This window comes from Rhinolophus ferrumequinum, chromosome 18, assembly GCF_004115265.2.
Source record: "Rhinolophus ferrumequinum isolate MPI-CBG mRhiFer1 chromosome 18, mRhiFer1_v1.p, whole genome shotgun sequence".
NCBI classification, from domain to species: Eukaryota; Metazoa; Chordata; class Mammalia; order Chiroptera; family Rhinolophidae; genus Rhinolophus; species Rhinolophus ferrumequinum.
Window position 1 is genome coordinate 44,602,414 of NC_046301.1, and position 18,021 is coordinate 44,620,434.

The 18,021-nt window shown below is 50.8% G+C and overlaps 1 protein-coding gene across 2 annotated transcripts in view; it reads left to right on the forward strand.

Moving 5' to 3' along the window:
• GFRA2 (GDNF family receptor alpha 2) overlaps positions 1-18,021 on the forward strand; it is an 83,922-nt gene that overhangs the window by 18,995 nt on the left and 46,906 nt on the right. For both annotated transcript variants that reach the window (XM_033135327.1, XM_033135328.1), the window contains exon 4: positions 14,551-14,890. In XM_033135327.1, the coding sequence (XP_032991218.1) occupies positions 14,551-14,890 (340 nt within the window). The remainder of the gene's footprint in view (positions 1-14,550; positions 14,891-18,021) is intronic.

The window sequence follows — 18,021 nt, forward strand, 5'->3', positions numbered from 1 at the left end:
ACTCGCATGGTGGCTCAGGCGGTAAACTGCTTATCCTCAGGTTGTCTCCCTGAGCCAGTGCAGAAGCGTGCCATTTAAATTTCAAAATCACATTCTTCTTCTAACAGCTGTCAGAGACTCTGAGTATCAATGAAAATTGGGCTTTTGCTGCCGCTCTGTTACCTTTACCCCTCCCCTTTTAGGGAGAATTCGTCAGATGGCCAAGGAGAGGCTTGTGGGGTAGAGGGGACAGGGAGAATTGAGGCGTCTGGGTGGAGGGGGCCAGGGGACCAGTGACTCCTGCTGAACAGCAGCTGGGAACAACTGGGAGGAGGCCGGCTTTCCCATCACACGGTGCCGAGGCGTCTGGGGGAAACGGGAGAAATCTGCATCCCCCCTACCCTTTCCGTGCCATTTCTGCCCCCTCTCTCATCAATGCCCGGGGACCTCAGGCTCCTGTCACTGGCTAGAAGGATTTGCTCACATTAAAGTGTGAGCAGGGTGTTGACGTCATGTTTGGTTGCCTTTGTGTCCAAGGGAAAAATTGCTATGAAAAAAAAAATAACAGAGAGAGAACAAAATTTAACCCTAAACAAGGCGTTTTCATGGTAGAATTTCAGGTACCATGGTTGGGGTGAAGTTTTTTGGGGTGAAGGTGTTCTCTGGTGCCCTTCAAATAACACCTTCTGGGGTTCACCTCCTGGCTTCCTCATGGGAACATAAGACAGGCTGTGCCAGCAGTGGGATGTGTGGTGTTCTGAGCTGGGTCTCCCTGCTCTTAGCTCTGCAGGATTTTGTGCCCCCTGAGCATACTCCTGGCTTAGCCATGAGCTGTAGTCACCGTATTTACTGGACATCTGCCCTGGGAATGCCCTCCCCACCATATCTGTCACCATAACCCCAGGGGTAGGTAGAGCAGGGAATGTGTCTGAGAGAGATCAGAATGTGTGCACATGCGTGTAGTGTGTAGGTGGGGGATGTAAAGCATGCATAGTAAGTGTGTCGTGTGAATGTGGGGTGACGTGTGTATGTGTGGGGTGGTGTGTGTGTGTGTGTGTGGTGGGGGTAGTGTATGTGTGGGTATGTGTGTGGGGTGGTGTGTGTGTGGGCGTGTGTATGTGGGGTGACGTGTGTATGTGTGGGGTGTTGTGTGTGTGTGTGTGTGTATGGTGGGGGTAGTTAGTGTATGTGTGGGTATGTGTGGGGTGGTGTGTGTGTGGGCGTGTGTATGTGGGGTGACGTGTGTTTGTGTGGGGTGACGTGTGTGTGTGTGTGTGTGTGTGTGTGTGTGTGTGTGGTTACCAGTGTTTGTCCGTGGCCTCCTCTGCATGTGAATAGGGAAGGAAGGGAGGCTGGTCGGAGAAGGCTGAGTGGGAAAATGGCGAGTGGAGATATGGCCCTTCCCTCAGGGCAACAACTGCTGCCCTCAGCTCTCGTATTTCTGAGGAAAGCCCTGGGCACGGTGATCAGGGATGAATATAGAGGAGCATTAGAAGATGGGAAGGTAATCTTCGCCTGGTCAACAAAACAATGAGTGGACTGAACTTCGGTGTGTGTATTTTGGGGCTTTCCAGTCTGGAGGTGATGACATTGAACTCTGGACCTTAGTTAGTTACCTTCTCTGCAGAAGCACAGTGTATGAACTCATACCTAAATACTCACCGACCACCTCTTGCGTGCCATACACTGAGGGTATGTCCATGAACAAGACAGAGGAGTCTCTTGCTCTCATGGAGCTTATGTTCAATTAGCCCGAGACAGAGAAAAACAGAGAAAGATAAGCCAACAAACAAATTAACAAAAACATAGTAAAATAGTGATGAATGCTAGGCAAAGAATTAAAATTGGAGGACAGGATGGAGATTGACAGGTGCTACTTTAGATTGGGAATGCCAAAATATGGTTCCCGAGAAGGATCCAGCCATGGGAAAGTCTGGGGAATGGCAGAGGGAACAACTGGGGAAAGGCCCCAGGTGGGGACACGCATGGTGGAAGGCGGGACCTAAGGCAGGCCGTGTGGCTGGGGCCCAGGGAATGAGGCGGAGGACGTGGTTTGGGAGGTGGCACAGAGCCAGGCAGGAGCCGGATTGCTACAGGCAAGTGGAGTTTGGATTTCACTCTTAAGAGTGATGAGGGACCCTTGGAGAATTTAGACACTTGAGTAACACAGTACACTTTATGCTTTTGAAAAGATTACCATGTTTTGCTGTGTATAATGCGCTCCTGTGTATAATGTACACCCATGTTTTGGCCCAAACTTTCAGGGGAAAAAAAAATCTTTCATTTTAATTTTTTAATTCGAATTCTTATTTGTTTACATTTAGGTACTTTTTTTTTTGTATTATAAAGGATTGTTATCCTTTATTTTTTAACATATTATGGTACAAGAAATTTTATGTACCGGTAACAAATTTGGGATATTTACACACCATAGAAAGCCAAGAACTCTTCGTTGTTGCAAGTTCATCGTAAGTTCAACAAAACTGATTATCATATTCTAGGGTATGATTTTGCGTACAGATACCGTTATTGATTTCTAGAGTTATACTTTTAATTCATAAGCATAAAAGCATTAAAAACATTTATATAGATATGGAATTAGTACTACCCATGGATAACGAACCTCCTTATTTTTTCCCTCACAAATTTGGGCCAAAAAGTGCTCATTATACATGGCAAAATATGTTACTCGGTGTCGTGGGAGACTGGATCATGTGGTGAGGAGAGGCTTGGATAAGAGTGGTAGTAGGAGAGCAGTGAGAGGCTGCTGCAGTGGCCACGTCCCAAGACAGCAGAAGAGATGGAGAGGATGCGTGGCTCTGGGGTCCATTGTGGGCAGAGTTGAGTGGATGTGGGCGGGAGTTTAAGATAATGCTGATAATTTAGGATGGAACCACAGTGACACTGCCATATGTCATGATGGAGCAAATGAGGGAAGGAACAGTTTTGGGGAGGGGAGCAGAAAACCAGAATTCTCTTTTGGCCCCGTTAGGGTTGAAATGCTACCCTGAAAATAAGACCAGGTCTTATATTCCTTTTTGCTTCAAAAGACACAGGAGGGCTTCTGCTCAGGGGACGTCATCCTGACAGATCATGGTAGGGCTTATTTTCCAGTTAGGTCTTATGGGTGGGGAAACATGGTAGTTAGACATCCGCCTGGAAATGCCAAGTAGGTAGCTGGCTGTAAGCCTGGAGTTCTGAGGAGAGGTGAGGATTGATGTATAGATTGAGAGTCATTAGCATATAGATGGTGTTTAGAACCAGGGAAAGTGGTCACTGGAGAGTGTGGAGAGAGAGAGGGAGGCTGGGACTCTCCACACAAAGGAGGGCCAATGAGGAAGGGGAAATCAAGTCAGGGATGCCGGGGGGAGGGGGCCAAGAGAAGCATGGGTCTCAGGACAAGAGGTGGTCAGCTGTGCCAGTGCAGCTCCAGAGGTCAAGTAGGAGAAGTTTAGAGAAGTGAGCTTCGGGTTCGGCAGCATGGAGGTCACAGAGGACCTTAACTGGAATATCCTTAGTGGGGTGGTGGGTTGGAGGCGTGTTTTGGGTAGGATGGAGGTGCAAAGGTGAGGGGAGAAGGCGGCTCACCATAGGTGGCTCTTTGGCATTTCTCTGTGAAGCACACAATGAAATAGAGGATGTGGACTTGGGTGACGGGAAGCCTGTGCATTGTTCTGGTCGTGTTTTGAGGTAGGCGGTCGGTCAGACGCTGCTGGAAATGACTCATTGGAGAGAGACATTGAAGCAGAGAGGAAGGGGTCATTTCAGGAGTGATATCCTTGAGGGGGAGGAGGGATGGGACTTTCCTCCCTCAGAATAGAAGAGGCAGAGCTGGGGCATAGTACAGGTGGCAGAGGTTGGCCTTGCCGCGGAGGGAAGGTGAGGGAGTTTTTGTCCACACCTTCTGTTTTCTATGCAAGTCTGAGGCAAGAACAGGGGGAGGAGACAGTGTAGGAAGATTGAAGCAGGAGAAGATGTGAAACTTGGCCACAATGGCATTTGAGGTGTGGCATTCAGGAATTTAAAGTGAGACCAGTCAGCCTGGTTGTGTGTATTTCTCCAGCTACAGACATTTGGCTCCGAGGCACCATGGGGGCATGGGGGGGGCATGGGTTTAACCAGGATTGGGTAGTGAGCATGATTGAGGAGGAGCGGGCTGAGGAGGTCCGGGTGTTTGCTGGGTGGGGAGGAAAATGAGGACAGTGTGTGTGTGGGGGGATGGCTAAGGAAGAGCAAGTGGAGGGGTTAGTGGGTTAGGGTGTGGGAGTGGGGTAGTAAGGAGGGAGGGATGGTGAGGAGATGGTGTGTTTGAGGGCACTGCTTCAGGAGTGCTACAGCTGCTGAGGAAGTCCAGAGGGAGGGAGTGACATGACAGTAGGGAGAGAGGACGGGCAGAGGTCTCCGTAGGCAGGAAGGCTGAGTGTTGAGTGGGAGCCAATGGGAAGGGGAAGAAGGGAGGCTAGTGAGCCAGGGGTGAGGTCGTCCCTGATGGCGGGCAATGGGGGTAGTGGGGTTGGCAGTGCCAACCTCAAGGAGGAGCAGGGTGGTAGCCTGGTGACAGGAGACACACAGGAGAAGAAATGGCAGAGGTAGCATGAGGAGAAAGGCCTCCCATTGATCCTGGGCCCAGAGGTCAGCTGTCCATGAGCTGCCTCGGGGTCACTGTTTTCAAACTCAGTGCACTGAATGACCAAATTGCCAAGTTTACCAAATTTATTGATTTATCAAAACTTGTTTCTTTTCGTTATTTTAAAAACGTGTAGAAATTCACACTGACTGGTTTTCATTTCTTCTGAAGATTTTTGGAAATGGTTTTCTTAGCTGTATTTTAAGGTATATTCATTGAGTTTTTGGAATCTAACGGTCACGGTTGACGTATGCTTCTTATGGTGAGAAAAGTAGATTCATAATCAGTAAACAAAATGTAGTTTATGACTAAGGCCCCCCCATTCCTCCATTTATTCAGCACAAATGAAAAATGCTGAGAAAAGATTTAGGTGAGTCACGTCAATGTGAAATGCTTCAATTTTGGTTTTGAATTGTCATACAGACAAAATTAAAGTTTATCTACCATTGTGGGAATTGGTGTGAGAATGGTAAAAATCCTAAATATTAAAACAAAAAAAACACCTACCCAAACTAGTTTTAAAAGGATAAAAGTGGCTCAAAAGTGCCTGAAAAAGTCCCTTCAAATGTGAAATAATGAAATCAAAGGTTTTAATCTCTAGAAACACAAAATTAAGTCTAATATACTTTTCGTAGATTTGGAGAAAAGGTTCTGACAGTGGTTGAAATTTGACAAGATACCAAATGATACGCAAAAGCAATTGGTTTTTTTCGAACTGTTTTTCAGTGAATTTGCCATTCATCAGATTGACTTTTGGCCTGCTTCCAAAATGCAGGTGGCCCTGACGGTGCTGGGGTGGCCACGTGTTGTGGGGGACTGGAGGGGAAGGGAAAGTTCGAGAGGAAGTCAAGGGTATAAGGGCGCCTGGCCAGTTTGGGGAGGATAGCACTCAGGCCGTACAGAGCAGCAGGGGATGAGGGTTGGGGTCCCGCCGGATCCCTGGGCCTGGAGAGGACTAGCAGGCGAGGCATGCTGGGGCAGGATGGTTGCTTCTTGGGGAAACTGAGGCACCGCTTCATGCCGGATGGTTTGGGGCTCCTGGCCACCACTGCCCACTTCTGGTGGGGCCCAAGGTGAGGAAGGTCCCCGAGGCCCTGCTTTCTTAAGCTTCTTAGATGAGCAGCGGGAGCTCTGGAGGTTGCTTCTTGCTCACCAATAGGAAGACCAGGGACCCTTTTACCTTTCGGGGTGCGGTGTGTGAGGCTGGAGGACGAGACGCATGAGACGGGCCTCTGCCAGCAGGGCCGTGTGAAAACCAAGTGGTAACCACTAAATTACGTTCCCCAGATTAATTTTCAAACCCTGTGGCCATCTTGTGGTTACTGACTGTTTTCTAATCCCCTCACCTTCCCCCTTACCCCCACCCCTCCCGCCCATCTAGCAACCCTCAGTTTTTCCTCTTTGTCTCCAAAACTGTTTCTGATTAGTTCATTCACTTATTCTTTTCTTTAGATTCCACATATAAGTGAGATCAGGGTAAGGGGGATCAAATATATGGTGATGGAAGGAGAACGGACTCTGGGTGGTGAACACACAATGGGATTTATAGATGATGTGATACAGAATTGCACACCTGAAATCTATGTAATTTTACTAACAATTGTCACCCCAATAAATTAAAAAAACAAATAAATAAAAAAAAGGAAATATAATGAGAATTAAAAAAAAAACCAAAAACAAACAAACAAACAAAAAAAAACAAACCAAGTGATAGAGGGGAGGCTTTTTCCAGCCGGGGACCATGGTCTCAAACAAGCTTATGTTGTGTGTGTGCTATGGGCTGGGAAGAGCGTGAGGCAGTCGCATCTACATTTCCCCATCTAACCTTTAGCGTGGTCCTGTGTATAGGCAGGGTGGGTGATGGAGCCCCATTTTGCAGATGAGGAAAATGAGGCTCAAAGAGGTTGCCTAACCTGCGCGCTGCTAATCGGTGGCCCAGCCAGGTCCCCTGCCTCCCAGGCCTCTGCTGGGCCAGAGGACCTGCTCTTCATTACCAGCCCAGCCCTGAGCTGGGTGGCAGGGACACTTGTGAAGCCCAGAGAGCGAACCTCAGGCTAAGGAGAGAGTTTCTGTTTGTTGCTTGATTATACTGCACTGCCATGTAAGCTCCATTCGGTCCTGTTAGAGTTTGTTGAGTCTACACACACCTCATTGTTGCTTGCTCCTCTGCTCACCCTATGCTCCTTACTATTTGGACGCAGTTGACTGTCCTCCTTTTTGAACTCTTGTCTTGGCTTCCGTGTACCCGTGTCTCCTGATTTCCTCCACCTCATGGTTCACTCCTTCCCACTCACTAAGCGATGGTCCCTGGAGCTCTGTCGTGACCCTTTCCCTCTTTCTCACCCTCGGCCACCTCACTTAGTTATGTGGCTTTGAATAGCTTCCAGGCAGTTAGGCTCACTTTATGTCAGTAGCACAGATCTCTCTCCTGAACTCCAGACTCATTTATCCTTCTGCCTCTTGAACGTCTCCACTTGGACATCGAAGGGGCACCTTAACCTTATGTCCAAACAGAATTATCCATGTAGTTTAGCCCCTCGTTCTTCCCTCCAAGTCTTCCTGTTTCACAAACCGATTCCACCGTCCACCTGGTACGCAGGCCCAAAACCAGGGACTTTTCCTTGATTTCTTTCTTTTTTCCCCCATTCCGCATCCAACCCATCCCATTGGTTTATCTCTAAATTATATGCAGAATGGGCTCATTTTTCACCATTGCTGCAGTCACCACTGCACCAAGTTGCCACCGTCTTTCACCTGCTACTGCAACAGCCTGCATGTAGCTGGCCTGCTCTTTAGACCCGACCATGTGTCCTCTGTCTTCCGTGCTTCAGGCAAAGTAAATGAGGTCAGTGGATTCTCCTCCTTAAAACCCTCCAGGCACTTTGCGTCTTAGAATAAAATCTGAAGTTCTTACGCTGCCCTGCAAGGTCCCATATGATGTCCCTGGACTGTCCCTCCGGCTTCTTCCCCCTCCTACTTCTGATTCATTCGAGAAGCTCCAGCCACCTTACCCTTCCTTCTGCCTGTGAACACGCCAGGCTCAGGTCTGTCTCAGGACCTTTGCACCTACTTTCCCTGTTGCTTGGGATTTTCCTACCTTGGATGTTTTGCATGTTTCACTCCTGCCTGTCCTTCTGTCTCAACTTGGATGTCCCCTCCTAGGAGAGACCCTCCCTCATGTCCCAGTCATTCTTTTCTACATTCCCTTATTTTATTTTCTTCATAGCACTTATCAGTACTTTAGATTACTTTATTTCTTTGTTATGTGTTTATTACCAATTTTCCTGTCATGAGAATAAATGGCCCTGGAGAGCAGGGACGCTGCCTTTCCAGCTCACAGCTAGATTTCTAAGGCATATAGTCAGTACATGAAAACATTTGCTGACAGCCACCTGACTGATGGTTAACCAACAGGGATCTAGGTGCCGTGCGTGAAGGATATAGGTGCCTGCGTGTAGATGTGTGCTGCTGTTTGCATACCTGTAGTGTTTGCACAGGGTCAGCTGGACTCCTTTTAGCCTGCTCAAAGGAATGGGGTGGGACAGGGAGCTTCCTCACTCCCTGTAGCCTGCAGAGTCTCGTGTGTGTGTGTTCGTGTGCGTGCATGCACAACGGGAAGTGCATGCAAAATGTAGGAGACCATATAGTTTCAGGTGAAGAAACGAGACCCAGATTGGGTCAGGCTTTGTCTGGGGTTTCACACGACTGGGAGACACAGAGACAGAATTAGGGCCCAGGTCTCTCACTCTCACTTTAGTGGCAGAGCTGCAGACCATAGCCCAGGAGCTCGGTGGGCTCGGGGATGGACACTGCAGCTGGAAATGGGATTAGTGGCCAGCAACCAGACTGGCAGGTTCCTGGAAGGCCAGAAGGGGAGCTGAAGTACTCGGAAGTATCACAGGATGGTGAGCATCTTAGTTCTCCTCTTGCAGGGAGAGGCCTGCTTGTAGTTGCAAAATCTATCTTGATGACTCTCTCGGTTGGGTGGGGAGGTGAAGTCCCGAGGAGCATGCTCTGGTGACAACACAAGGCCACAAACTTATCTTCTGCTGAGAGGGAGTCTGGTAAATTGTGTGCTGGGTCGGGCGCGTACATATTTGGGAAGCAGGTTCACGGGCAGTTCAGCCTCTCCTCGGTCATTGGTTCTCCAACTTTGGAAAGACAGTCTCAGAATCACAGGGAGCTTGGAAAATCCAGATTCCTGGGTGCCAGCCATGGAGCTTCCAATTTGGAGGGTCTGGAGTGGGGCAGTGCATCTGTGTGTCACAGGCAGTTCTAGTGGGTCGCAACGCACGACTGTTAAAAATCAGTTCCCTTTGAGTGCACACACACCCCTGCTGGAATGGGTGATGGGCATGAGAATAAATATTTTTGTTTTAATAGCAGTGCTTTTGAACACATACTAGAAAAATCCAGAACTAACATAATTGTTATCATTTAGAACAAATCTAGGTAGGCATTGAAACATTTAACAAAAGTGAGTCAATTGAAGAAATTTAAACATTTCATTTAATTGAAGAAGTAAAGGATTTAAAGAACAAAATAATTCAGTATTATTACAGGTGGTACTGGAAACATGGCCAAAATGACACAGGCGGTACCTGGGTGATTGAAGCTCTATATACGTGTCAAGCAAATATTTGGGGGCTATCAATTTGAAGATTTAGGGACAGTTGGTCATTGGCTCAGGGCAGCCCCCCAGGAGGGAAGGGGGGGTGGCTGAGGCTTGGCTGGGCTGAGGCAGCCCCTCTACAGTTGTCCTCAGAGTTCCTCCCCGACTCCCTCCACCTTTGCCCTCACCAGGGAGAGGAAGGTGAATGGGATGAAGAAGCCAGAGCATGTCCCCAGAGGCTGGAGCTGGGAGGTTTTGGAAAGCGCCAGGTGTGGTTAAATCCTGCCTTACTCTCCTTGGGACAGCTGTTACCATTTACTCCTTGGCTGAGGCGGCCCATCTGACTCCTCTCAGCAGGCCTGGGAGGAGCGGGAGTGAGTCTGGAGAGTGGGTTGGCCCAGGCCTGGGATAAATTTCTAGTTCCTGAGTCCCTGGCAGTTTCCTGGGTGGTCTCAGCAATCTGTGCAGGGATGGGGCGGGGTGTAGGGGTGTGGAGCTGGGGGCGGTGCTAGCAGGGGCCTCTCTGCTGTTCTCTGGACATTTCAGTTCCGGGGCTGCTTCCTCCACTGGCTGAGTCTGGTGTTTGCAACCCAGCACCTCCTCCTTGCTTCCCAGTGGGGACTCTTGAAGCGGAAAACACGGCCTTCTGGAACAGAGGGGAGGGTGCCTTAGTGTGGACGGAGAGGCAGTGATGGGCTGGGAAGGGGCTGTGTAGTCTGCCTGTCGGTCCCCCCCCCCCCCCCCGCCCCTCCATGTTTCCTCACCGACAAGGAGAGCCAGGGCCAAGCCCAGCTCCCAATGGACCTTTCTCCATTGTGGAGTGGAGGCCCCGTCGTGGGGCCGTGGCATCGGGCCCACTTGCCCCCCCGTACCCACTTGGAGGACCAGAAGGGACATCTTCCTGGTAACTAGGCAATTACTGTTACTGTTACCACATTTTTTTGTTTCTTGTATTTTTCTTCTATGAAATTTACCAAGTTTTGGCGCAGGGGTTTACATCTGCCACCCCCTAGCAAAAGCTTTCACTATTCAAGCTCCAAATGGAAGCCACTGAGGCTATAATTACACCGGCATTAGCTCAGGAACATGCTGAGAGGAGCGGGAACGGAGCACCTGGGGAACCTAAAAGCAGCCACAGGCCTAAATTAGCTGCTGTTCTGTTCGTGGTTGCCGCCCTGCCCCTCTCTGGGGTCCCTCTCCATCTTTGCTCTTCTCCACCCCTGCCCAGGCTGCTTCGCTCTTCCCTTCTGCCAGCCAGTGTCCTGACAGGTGCACTGAATGGGAAAAAACCACCTGAATGGCCGGGGAGAACCCTCCCTTAGAGGCCAAGCTTCCAGAATAGCTGTTGTGTGGACCGGCATCCTTGGGTCCTTGCCGGGCCCAGGCAGAATGGCTTGGCAGCAGCTCACGGAGCTGCTACGATAGTCAGCCGTGGCTGGCAAGCCCCAGCTTGGCTCTCCAGCGTCATCGCTGCTCAGTCCCTCTTTCAGTCTCTCAGTATCCATCTCCAGGTGCACCGAGTACTGTCAGCACCTCCCAGCCTTTTCCCTTGCCGTTAGTTTCCTCTCCCTGGACACCCCTTTCCACTCCCTTTTGTCCCTGGGACTAATCACCCTGTAGGTTTCAGCAGAGATGTCACTGCTTCTGTGATCCAGGGTCTGGGCAGGATGCTTTCCTTTGCTGCCTCAACAGCCCAACTTCCCCAATGCACTGTACCTTTGTCCCCAGCTGTGTCTCTGGGGAAGTGCCTGCACATAGTAGGCCTTCAATAGATTTGTTAACCGAATGAATAGGAAAACCAACCTTAATGCCCTTTCTGCCTTAATTCTCCTTTTATTTTTATAAGAAGAGCGGGAGTTTGCTCTTTCTGCCTTTGTAGGGCTATTGTTAGAGAGGCAGGGTGTTGGGTGATGGCTCAGTCTTTGTCGACTGTCCCTGAATTCCACTTCTGAGCACTTCTGGGCTGGGCGTCACACTAATACCGAATCAGACATGGTCTCGTTTTGACCACCATTGCCAACTGTGCGTCAGCTGGGCTTCCTTAACCATGTTAACCAACACCTTTTGAGCACTTAATATGAACTAGGTATTCTAAGTACATTTATTCTTTTACTCCCCAAACTTGCCGTCAGTACACCGTGTACCAGACACTGGGACATGCGGATACAGCACAATGAGCACAGCAGACAAAGCCCTTGCCTTCACAGAGCTTATATTTGATACAAACAAACATGATACAAACAAAGATGAGTCAGTAAATATATACGATGGCAGATGGTAATGGGTTCTGTGGGGAAAAGAGAGCAGAGCAGAGGGGAAAGGCAGCCTGACTTGGTACTATGTATAGGGAGGGTGACTTGTTACTATGTATAGGGAGGCCAGGAAGGACTCACAGATCAGGTAACATTGGAGCAGAGACCTGAAAGAAGTGAGGAAAGTAGCTGTGGGGGCGTGGGGGTGAGGGGGCGCTTTCCAGGCAGAGGAAGCAGGGGGTGCAACGGCCTTGAGGTGGGGCCTGTTTCAGGAAGAGCAAGGAGGCCAGTGTGGTGGAAGGGAGTAAGGGACCGGGGAAAGAGAAGGCGGTGAGGTTGTAGGAAACAGTGCTGGCTAATTGCAGTATAATAGGAGTCACAGGTGTAATTCTGAATTTTCTAGCAGTTACATTCAAAAAGTAAAAAGAAGCAAGTGAAATTAATTTTAATAAGACATTTGTTCAACACAGTTTCCAAAATATTATCCCTTCGACATATACTCAGAATAAAATATCACTGAAGTGCTTTACTTTTTTTTTTCTCTTACTAAGTATTCAAAATCTGGTGTGTATTTTCAAAATCCAGTGGGGCAGCTCATTTCAGGCTTGCCGCATTTCAGGCTCAGTGGCCACGTGTGGCTAGTGGTTATACCATATTGGACTGCACAGATAGGGAGCGCCGTAGGCTATACCAAGGCCTCTGAATGAGATGGGAAGTCACTGGAAGCTTGGGGGGCCCGGGAGCCTTATCTCTCTGCCTTGGGTTCTAGAAGGTTTGCTCCAGTTGTGATGAGAGGATTGTTTTGGGGAAGGCTGGCCTGTGTGTGTGTGTGTGTGTGTGTGTGTGTGTGTGTGTGTGTTTGTGTAGCGGGGAGCCTGGGCAGGAGGTCCTTACCAGCACGGAGTGGCAGTGGCTTGGACTAACGTGGTAGCAGTGGTTGTGGTGAGAAGTGGTTGGATTCTGGAGGTAGTTTCAAGGTAGAACTGCCAGGCTTTTCTGTCATGCTGTGTGAATGCGAGAGGGATCCGCGAAGCAACAGGAGTTTTGGCCTAAGCGCTGGAAGGGTGCAGCTATTTTCAGAGGGATGAGCAAGACCAGGGCTGGGGGCAGCCCTGGGGGAACATGTGGGGTTTTGTGGGGGGCATAAGTTTGGGATGCGGGTGTCAGCTTTTTAGGTGGAGCTAGTGAGCAGGCAGGTGGACGTATGAATCTGGGGTTCAGGAGGAGGTCTGCTTGGGGATATATATTTCGGAATCAATAGCGTACTGATGGTGTTTAAGGCCGTGGGGCACGGGTGCATATAGAGAAGGGGGGCTTGGTGGAAAAGATGGAACCAATGAAGCAGGCTGAGGAGAGCACAGGGAGGCAGCAGGAGGACCTGCCGAGAGCAGACGGCCATGAGGAGAGGGGCTGAGGATGAAGAACTGAGGGTCCCTGACCGCTGATGAGGCAGGGGACCAGTGCCAGGTTGCCGTGGGTCCAGGAGAGAACGGAAAGGGAGAAAGAGACCGCTGGTGTATGTGACTTGTTTGAGGGGCTTTGTTTTAAAGGGGAGCAGAAAAATAGGGTGGTAGCTTAGTGGTGGGCGTATGGGCAGGGGGAGGTCTTTTTTATCCTTAAAGATGGGCGAAGTCATAGCCGAAGGGGATATTCTAGTAGACAGGGCAAATTGATCACATAGAAGAAAAGCATTGGTTGGGTGGATGAAGAATAAATGAAAAGGTATGGCTCATCCTAAAACCTAAGCCAGTGGTTCTCCTTGGCGTACCACAGTGCTGGTGAGGTCTGGGTCCCTGGCCTGCTTTGCTCTCCGTGTGCTGGGTGACCTTGGACAAGCACCTTTTTTCCTTAGCACCTCAGTCTCCTCATCTGTAAAATGAAGAGTTAGAGTTCAACGAGCGCCCATCTGCCGTCATCAGAATGTCTCTGGGGGCATGTGCAGACTGGATTCCCACCTCCCCTCTCTGTCTGTCATCAGGACCGACAAGAGGCGCTCTAGAGGTGGGAGTGGGCTGGCAGTGGAGGGTGGGGTGGTCCCTGTGCTGTATGTTCCCCTTGGAATAGCTGAGACTTGTGAGGTGGGGCAGCCTCTCCAGGGGCACCTAACGATTCCTGGGAGTCCTGCTTTGTGCCCAGACAATCTACTCTGTGGGCAGTGGCATAGGACTCAAAGCTGCGGCACTGACACCAAAGTCCCAGCGTCCCGCACTTCTGCCCTGTGGCTGGTGGTGCACTCAGCTCAGTGGCGTCCGGGGCTGGACTTCAGCCTGCATCTCACACTGCCAGGCTCCCTGTCAGGAGTGTCCTCTTTCATGGGTTATGACACTGACTCGTGTGGTAGCAGGGGCAGTCACGGTGGTCACAGGGGTAGAGGGCGAGGATGGTGGCAGCGGTGCTGTGTGAGCCCTGACTGCTGAAGCTCCTGTATGATAGTTGTCCCTCCGTAAATGCCAGTAGTGTCACTGCCAGAAGCCCTGCTGCAGTGTGCTGCCGCTGGCACTCAGGGGCCCCGAACTCGTCTGGGCTCCCCTGCCACGCTGCTGTCTGATCTTTTTTTTTGTAAACTTTATTTGCTTAAGTGTATTTTTCGAGGACCCATTACTCCAAGTCAAATAGTTGTTTCAATCAAGTTGTGGAGGGCGCAGCTCACAGTGGCCCATGTGGGGATCGAACCGGCAACCTTGTTGTTCAGAGCACCGCGCTCTAACCAACTGAGCAAACCGGCTGGCCCCCAGCTGTCTGATCTTAAGGCAGCATCTTATTTCCCCATTTCCTGCATTTGTGAACAGAGCCACGAGAACACCTGGGTGCTCTCCTTTTCAGCTTGTGATACGTCTTAAATAAGACATTGGCGTAACAGGCACCATCATAACAGCTCACCACACATGCGTCCTCTGCCCCAGGCACTATCCTGGGCACCGTGGAGACCTGTACGCGCACTCAGGTAATCCTTGCCACCACCTGAGTAGGTGGAGCCTGGGAAGCGATCCCATTTCACAGACTAGGAAGCTGAGGCCAATGCTACTGCACATTGGGAGGTGCGTGTGCAGGCCTCTGAACCTCCCTCTCCCTCCCTCCAGGGACAGGGGCGGACCCGGCGGTCAGCGCCAAGAGCAACCACTGCCTGGATGCTGCCAAGGCCTGCAACCTGAATGAAAACTGCAAGAAGCTGCGCTCCTCTTACATCTCCATCTGCAACCGCGAGATCTGTAACCGCCGCAAGTGCCACAAGGCCCTGCGTCAGTTCTTCGACCGGGTGCCCAGCGAGTACACCTACCGCATGCTCTTCTGCTCCTGCCAGGACCCGGGCTGTGCCGAGCGCCGTCGGCAGACCATCCTGCCCAGCTGCTCCTACGAGGACAAGGATAAGCCCAATTGCCTGGACCTGCGCAGCGTGTGCCGCACCGACCACCTGTGCCGGTAAGAGCGCAGGCCCCCGGGGAGCCCTCCCTTACCGGCGTCCCTCAGGTCTGCTGGGTGATGACTCTGCGCCCAGCAAAGAGGGTGACTTGGACTTGTGAAGAATGAACGGTTCATTCATTCATTCATTCATTCATTCATTCATTCATTCATTCAGCACAGGTTTATTGTTTGCCTTCTCTGTGCCCAGCCTCATGCTAAGCACCCTGGAGAAACCAAGATGAACAACTCTAGGAGCTCATCATTTAAATCACACACCCCCTAGAGCCGGGAATAGGAAGGGTCCTTCTGTGAATTCAGTCCCCACCTCTAAAGGAAGCCCCCCCTCCTAATATATGAGGTCATGTGGCCATTAGGTCAGGGCTCTCGTTAAGTCACAGAGGCAGCTCCTTCCATACTGAGAACTGAGCCCATCCAGTGCTGGGGTGGATCACGGGTCTGGAGTCTGACAGTCCTGGGTTTGAATCCAGACTTTTCCACTTACTAGCTATGTGATGTGGGGCAAGTTTGAAAAATGTCTCCGGTCTCCATCCCTTCATCAGCAAAACAGGAATAAAAATACCCGCATCCCAGGGTTATTTGCGGACTGATTACATCCTGTGTGTCCAAAGCTAAGCACGGAGGCTGGCGTATAGTAAATGCTTAATAAGTGTGTCCTAATTAGTAGGAAGGTTTTTGTTGTTGTCACAGCAAGTTGAAATTCGCCTCTTTATAATTCTTATGTTTTCCCCGTTTGTCGCTAAGCATTTATCAAGTCCCTCCTGCATCCAGTGCTGGCTTCCAAGGCCTGGGCATGCTCTCTAAGGAGCATCCAGTGCAGAAGGGAGACAGCTAGGATAGCATTGGTCCCAGTGCAGTGGATCAAGGGCTGAAGGCTTCCTGAGGAGGGACATTTGCCTCAGCTTGGGGGTCCAGATGAGGGGCTTGAGCTGAACCTCAGAAAATGAAAGGGGGAAAGCCAGGGAATAAGTCAGCTGGGAACGCATAGGCAAAGGCCGGAGGGTAGGAGAGAGCCTGGGCAGGTGGCGGGTGCATATGGAGTGTGGGCCACGAGGTGGGGAGGCCAGAGGTAAGGCTGCTGTACACACAGAGCTCACAATAGTTTAGATCGCCAGAGTGCCTACTATGTGCAAGACACCGGTCTGCTATGTGGTTTATCTCATTTAATCCTTGCAACAAGCTACGAGATAGGTACTGTTACCATCTCTCTCTGCTAAACGAGGAAACAGAGCGATAGAAAGTAACCTGCCTGAGGTCATACAGCTCATGTGTTTCAGAGCCGGGATTCGGTCTATACTGCTTTCATCCCTGTATAGCATAACTGGACTGGACTGAGATAGTGGCTGTGGGATGGAGATACGTGTGTCAGAGATGACTGGTAAGTAGACTTGACAGGACCGGGTGACTGGTTGAGAGTTCCCTGGAGGCAAAAGCTGTTGTTTCTGTTGTTCCTCCACATCTCATCCTGCACTTAGAGGCTGGCCCGTGGTCAGTGCTCCACCAACATTCCTTGAATGGATAAGTGGATGGTACCTGCCATGTTGCTGGCTGAATAACTATGGGGCAGTGGAGCCATGCAGTGGGGTGATGTTGGACGTGCAGTGTTTGAGGTGCCTGGGGGACCATGCCATCCCCGTGGCAGTGTCTGGAGGTGTCTGCCCATGTGGGCCTGGAGCTCAGTGAAGGGGACAGAATGGAGAAGTGGGTTGGGAGCTGCTGGGTGCCTCGCTGGTGTTTAAAGCCACCGTAGTGAATGAGAGGGTACAGAGGAGTTGGTAGAGCCCGAGAGAGAGTCTAGGCAGGAGATGCCCACCGATTTGGGCATCCTCAGTGTTCAGGTGACAGAGACTGTGTTGCGTGTGGACAGTGAGGCAGAGCTCTGCTGGAAACGGCAGGTCTGAAGGGAGGGGCAGCGGAAGTGGAGCCTGTGAGTTCTGATGGGGAGGAGGAAGTGGAGGCCGAGGGAGCACCACCGTGTTGAGAAGGACAGGGTGGGGGGGGCAGGTGCAGTACGTAGAGGGGAGGGGAGGTCTCCTTTGTCCCACAGGAACGCTGGGCGGCATGTACACCGCAGGGAAGCACTACGTTGTTTTGGAATAAGTGCTGCTGGAATTGAGAGATGGGGCGGATCCCCCGAGCTGGCCGAGCTGGCCGCAGTGCTCGGGAAAGCCAGGAAGAAGGGGGGCTCTTCTCTCTTGCTTACTTAAAAAAATACACGTTATAATCCACCAAACCCCTGGATTGAGGCGACTTAGTCTCTGCATAAACAAGAGGGTGGTTAGAAGTAGAAACTTGGAGCCTAAAGAGGCCTGGGGAGCACATGCTGACGTGTGCGATCTGGCGGGAGCTCCGAGCTTTCCTGGTAGCTGAGAAATTACCAAGACTTGATGGGTAGGGAGCACGACTCCCCAACTTGATGGAAAGGAGCACGATCATTCTCTGTCCTTGTTCTAACTGCTGACATGACCCTGTCAGGATGTCTCACACACAGCATATGTGGAATGACAGGATGGATGAGAGCCTGGAAGGGAGCTGGAGGGTCAGCCTGAGGCCAGGCCCAGTGACCTGCAGGCGCAGTGCACACCTGTGGGCCAGGTACATCCCCCCCCAAGGCCCGTGGACTGCAGGGGCCTGGAGCCAAGTTCATGCAGATGTCACTGAGGAGTTCTGAGCACAGGAACAGCATGGACACCAGCACCCCCTTTATTAGTGTTATTTCAAGGAGGGACAATATGTGTGGCTCCTGAGGGGTCTGCGGCTCCCAGCGAGACAGAGACGGGAGAGCTTGGAGCAGGCTGATTTTGGTGGCTTGTAGGCTTGTAAAACATCTGTATCTGTTTAAACAGCCAGAGGGGTTTCTGGTTTGTTTGTTTGTCTGGAGGTGGGGGAGCCAGGGACAGGAGTATTGGGGGATAAACTTCAAAACTTACCATGAGAAAAGGTATTTAAATAAGACTCAATACTGGGAGGGTTAGGAGAGGCCTCCCAGGAGTTCAAGGCAGGCAGTGTCTGAGAGACTCAGCCTAGAGATTAAGGGGACACACACTGGCATGTAAATTTAAACAACAGCTACTGCAGGACCCTTGAACAGTGTGGTCTCCAGAGTTTTGAACTGGGTCTTGTGTAGGAAG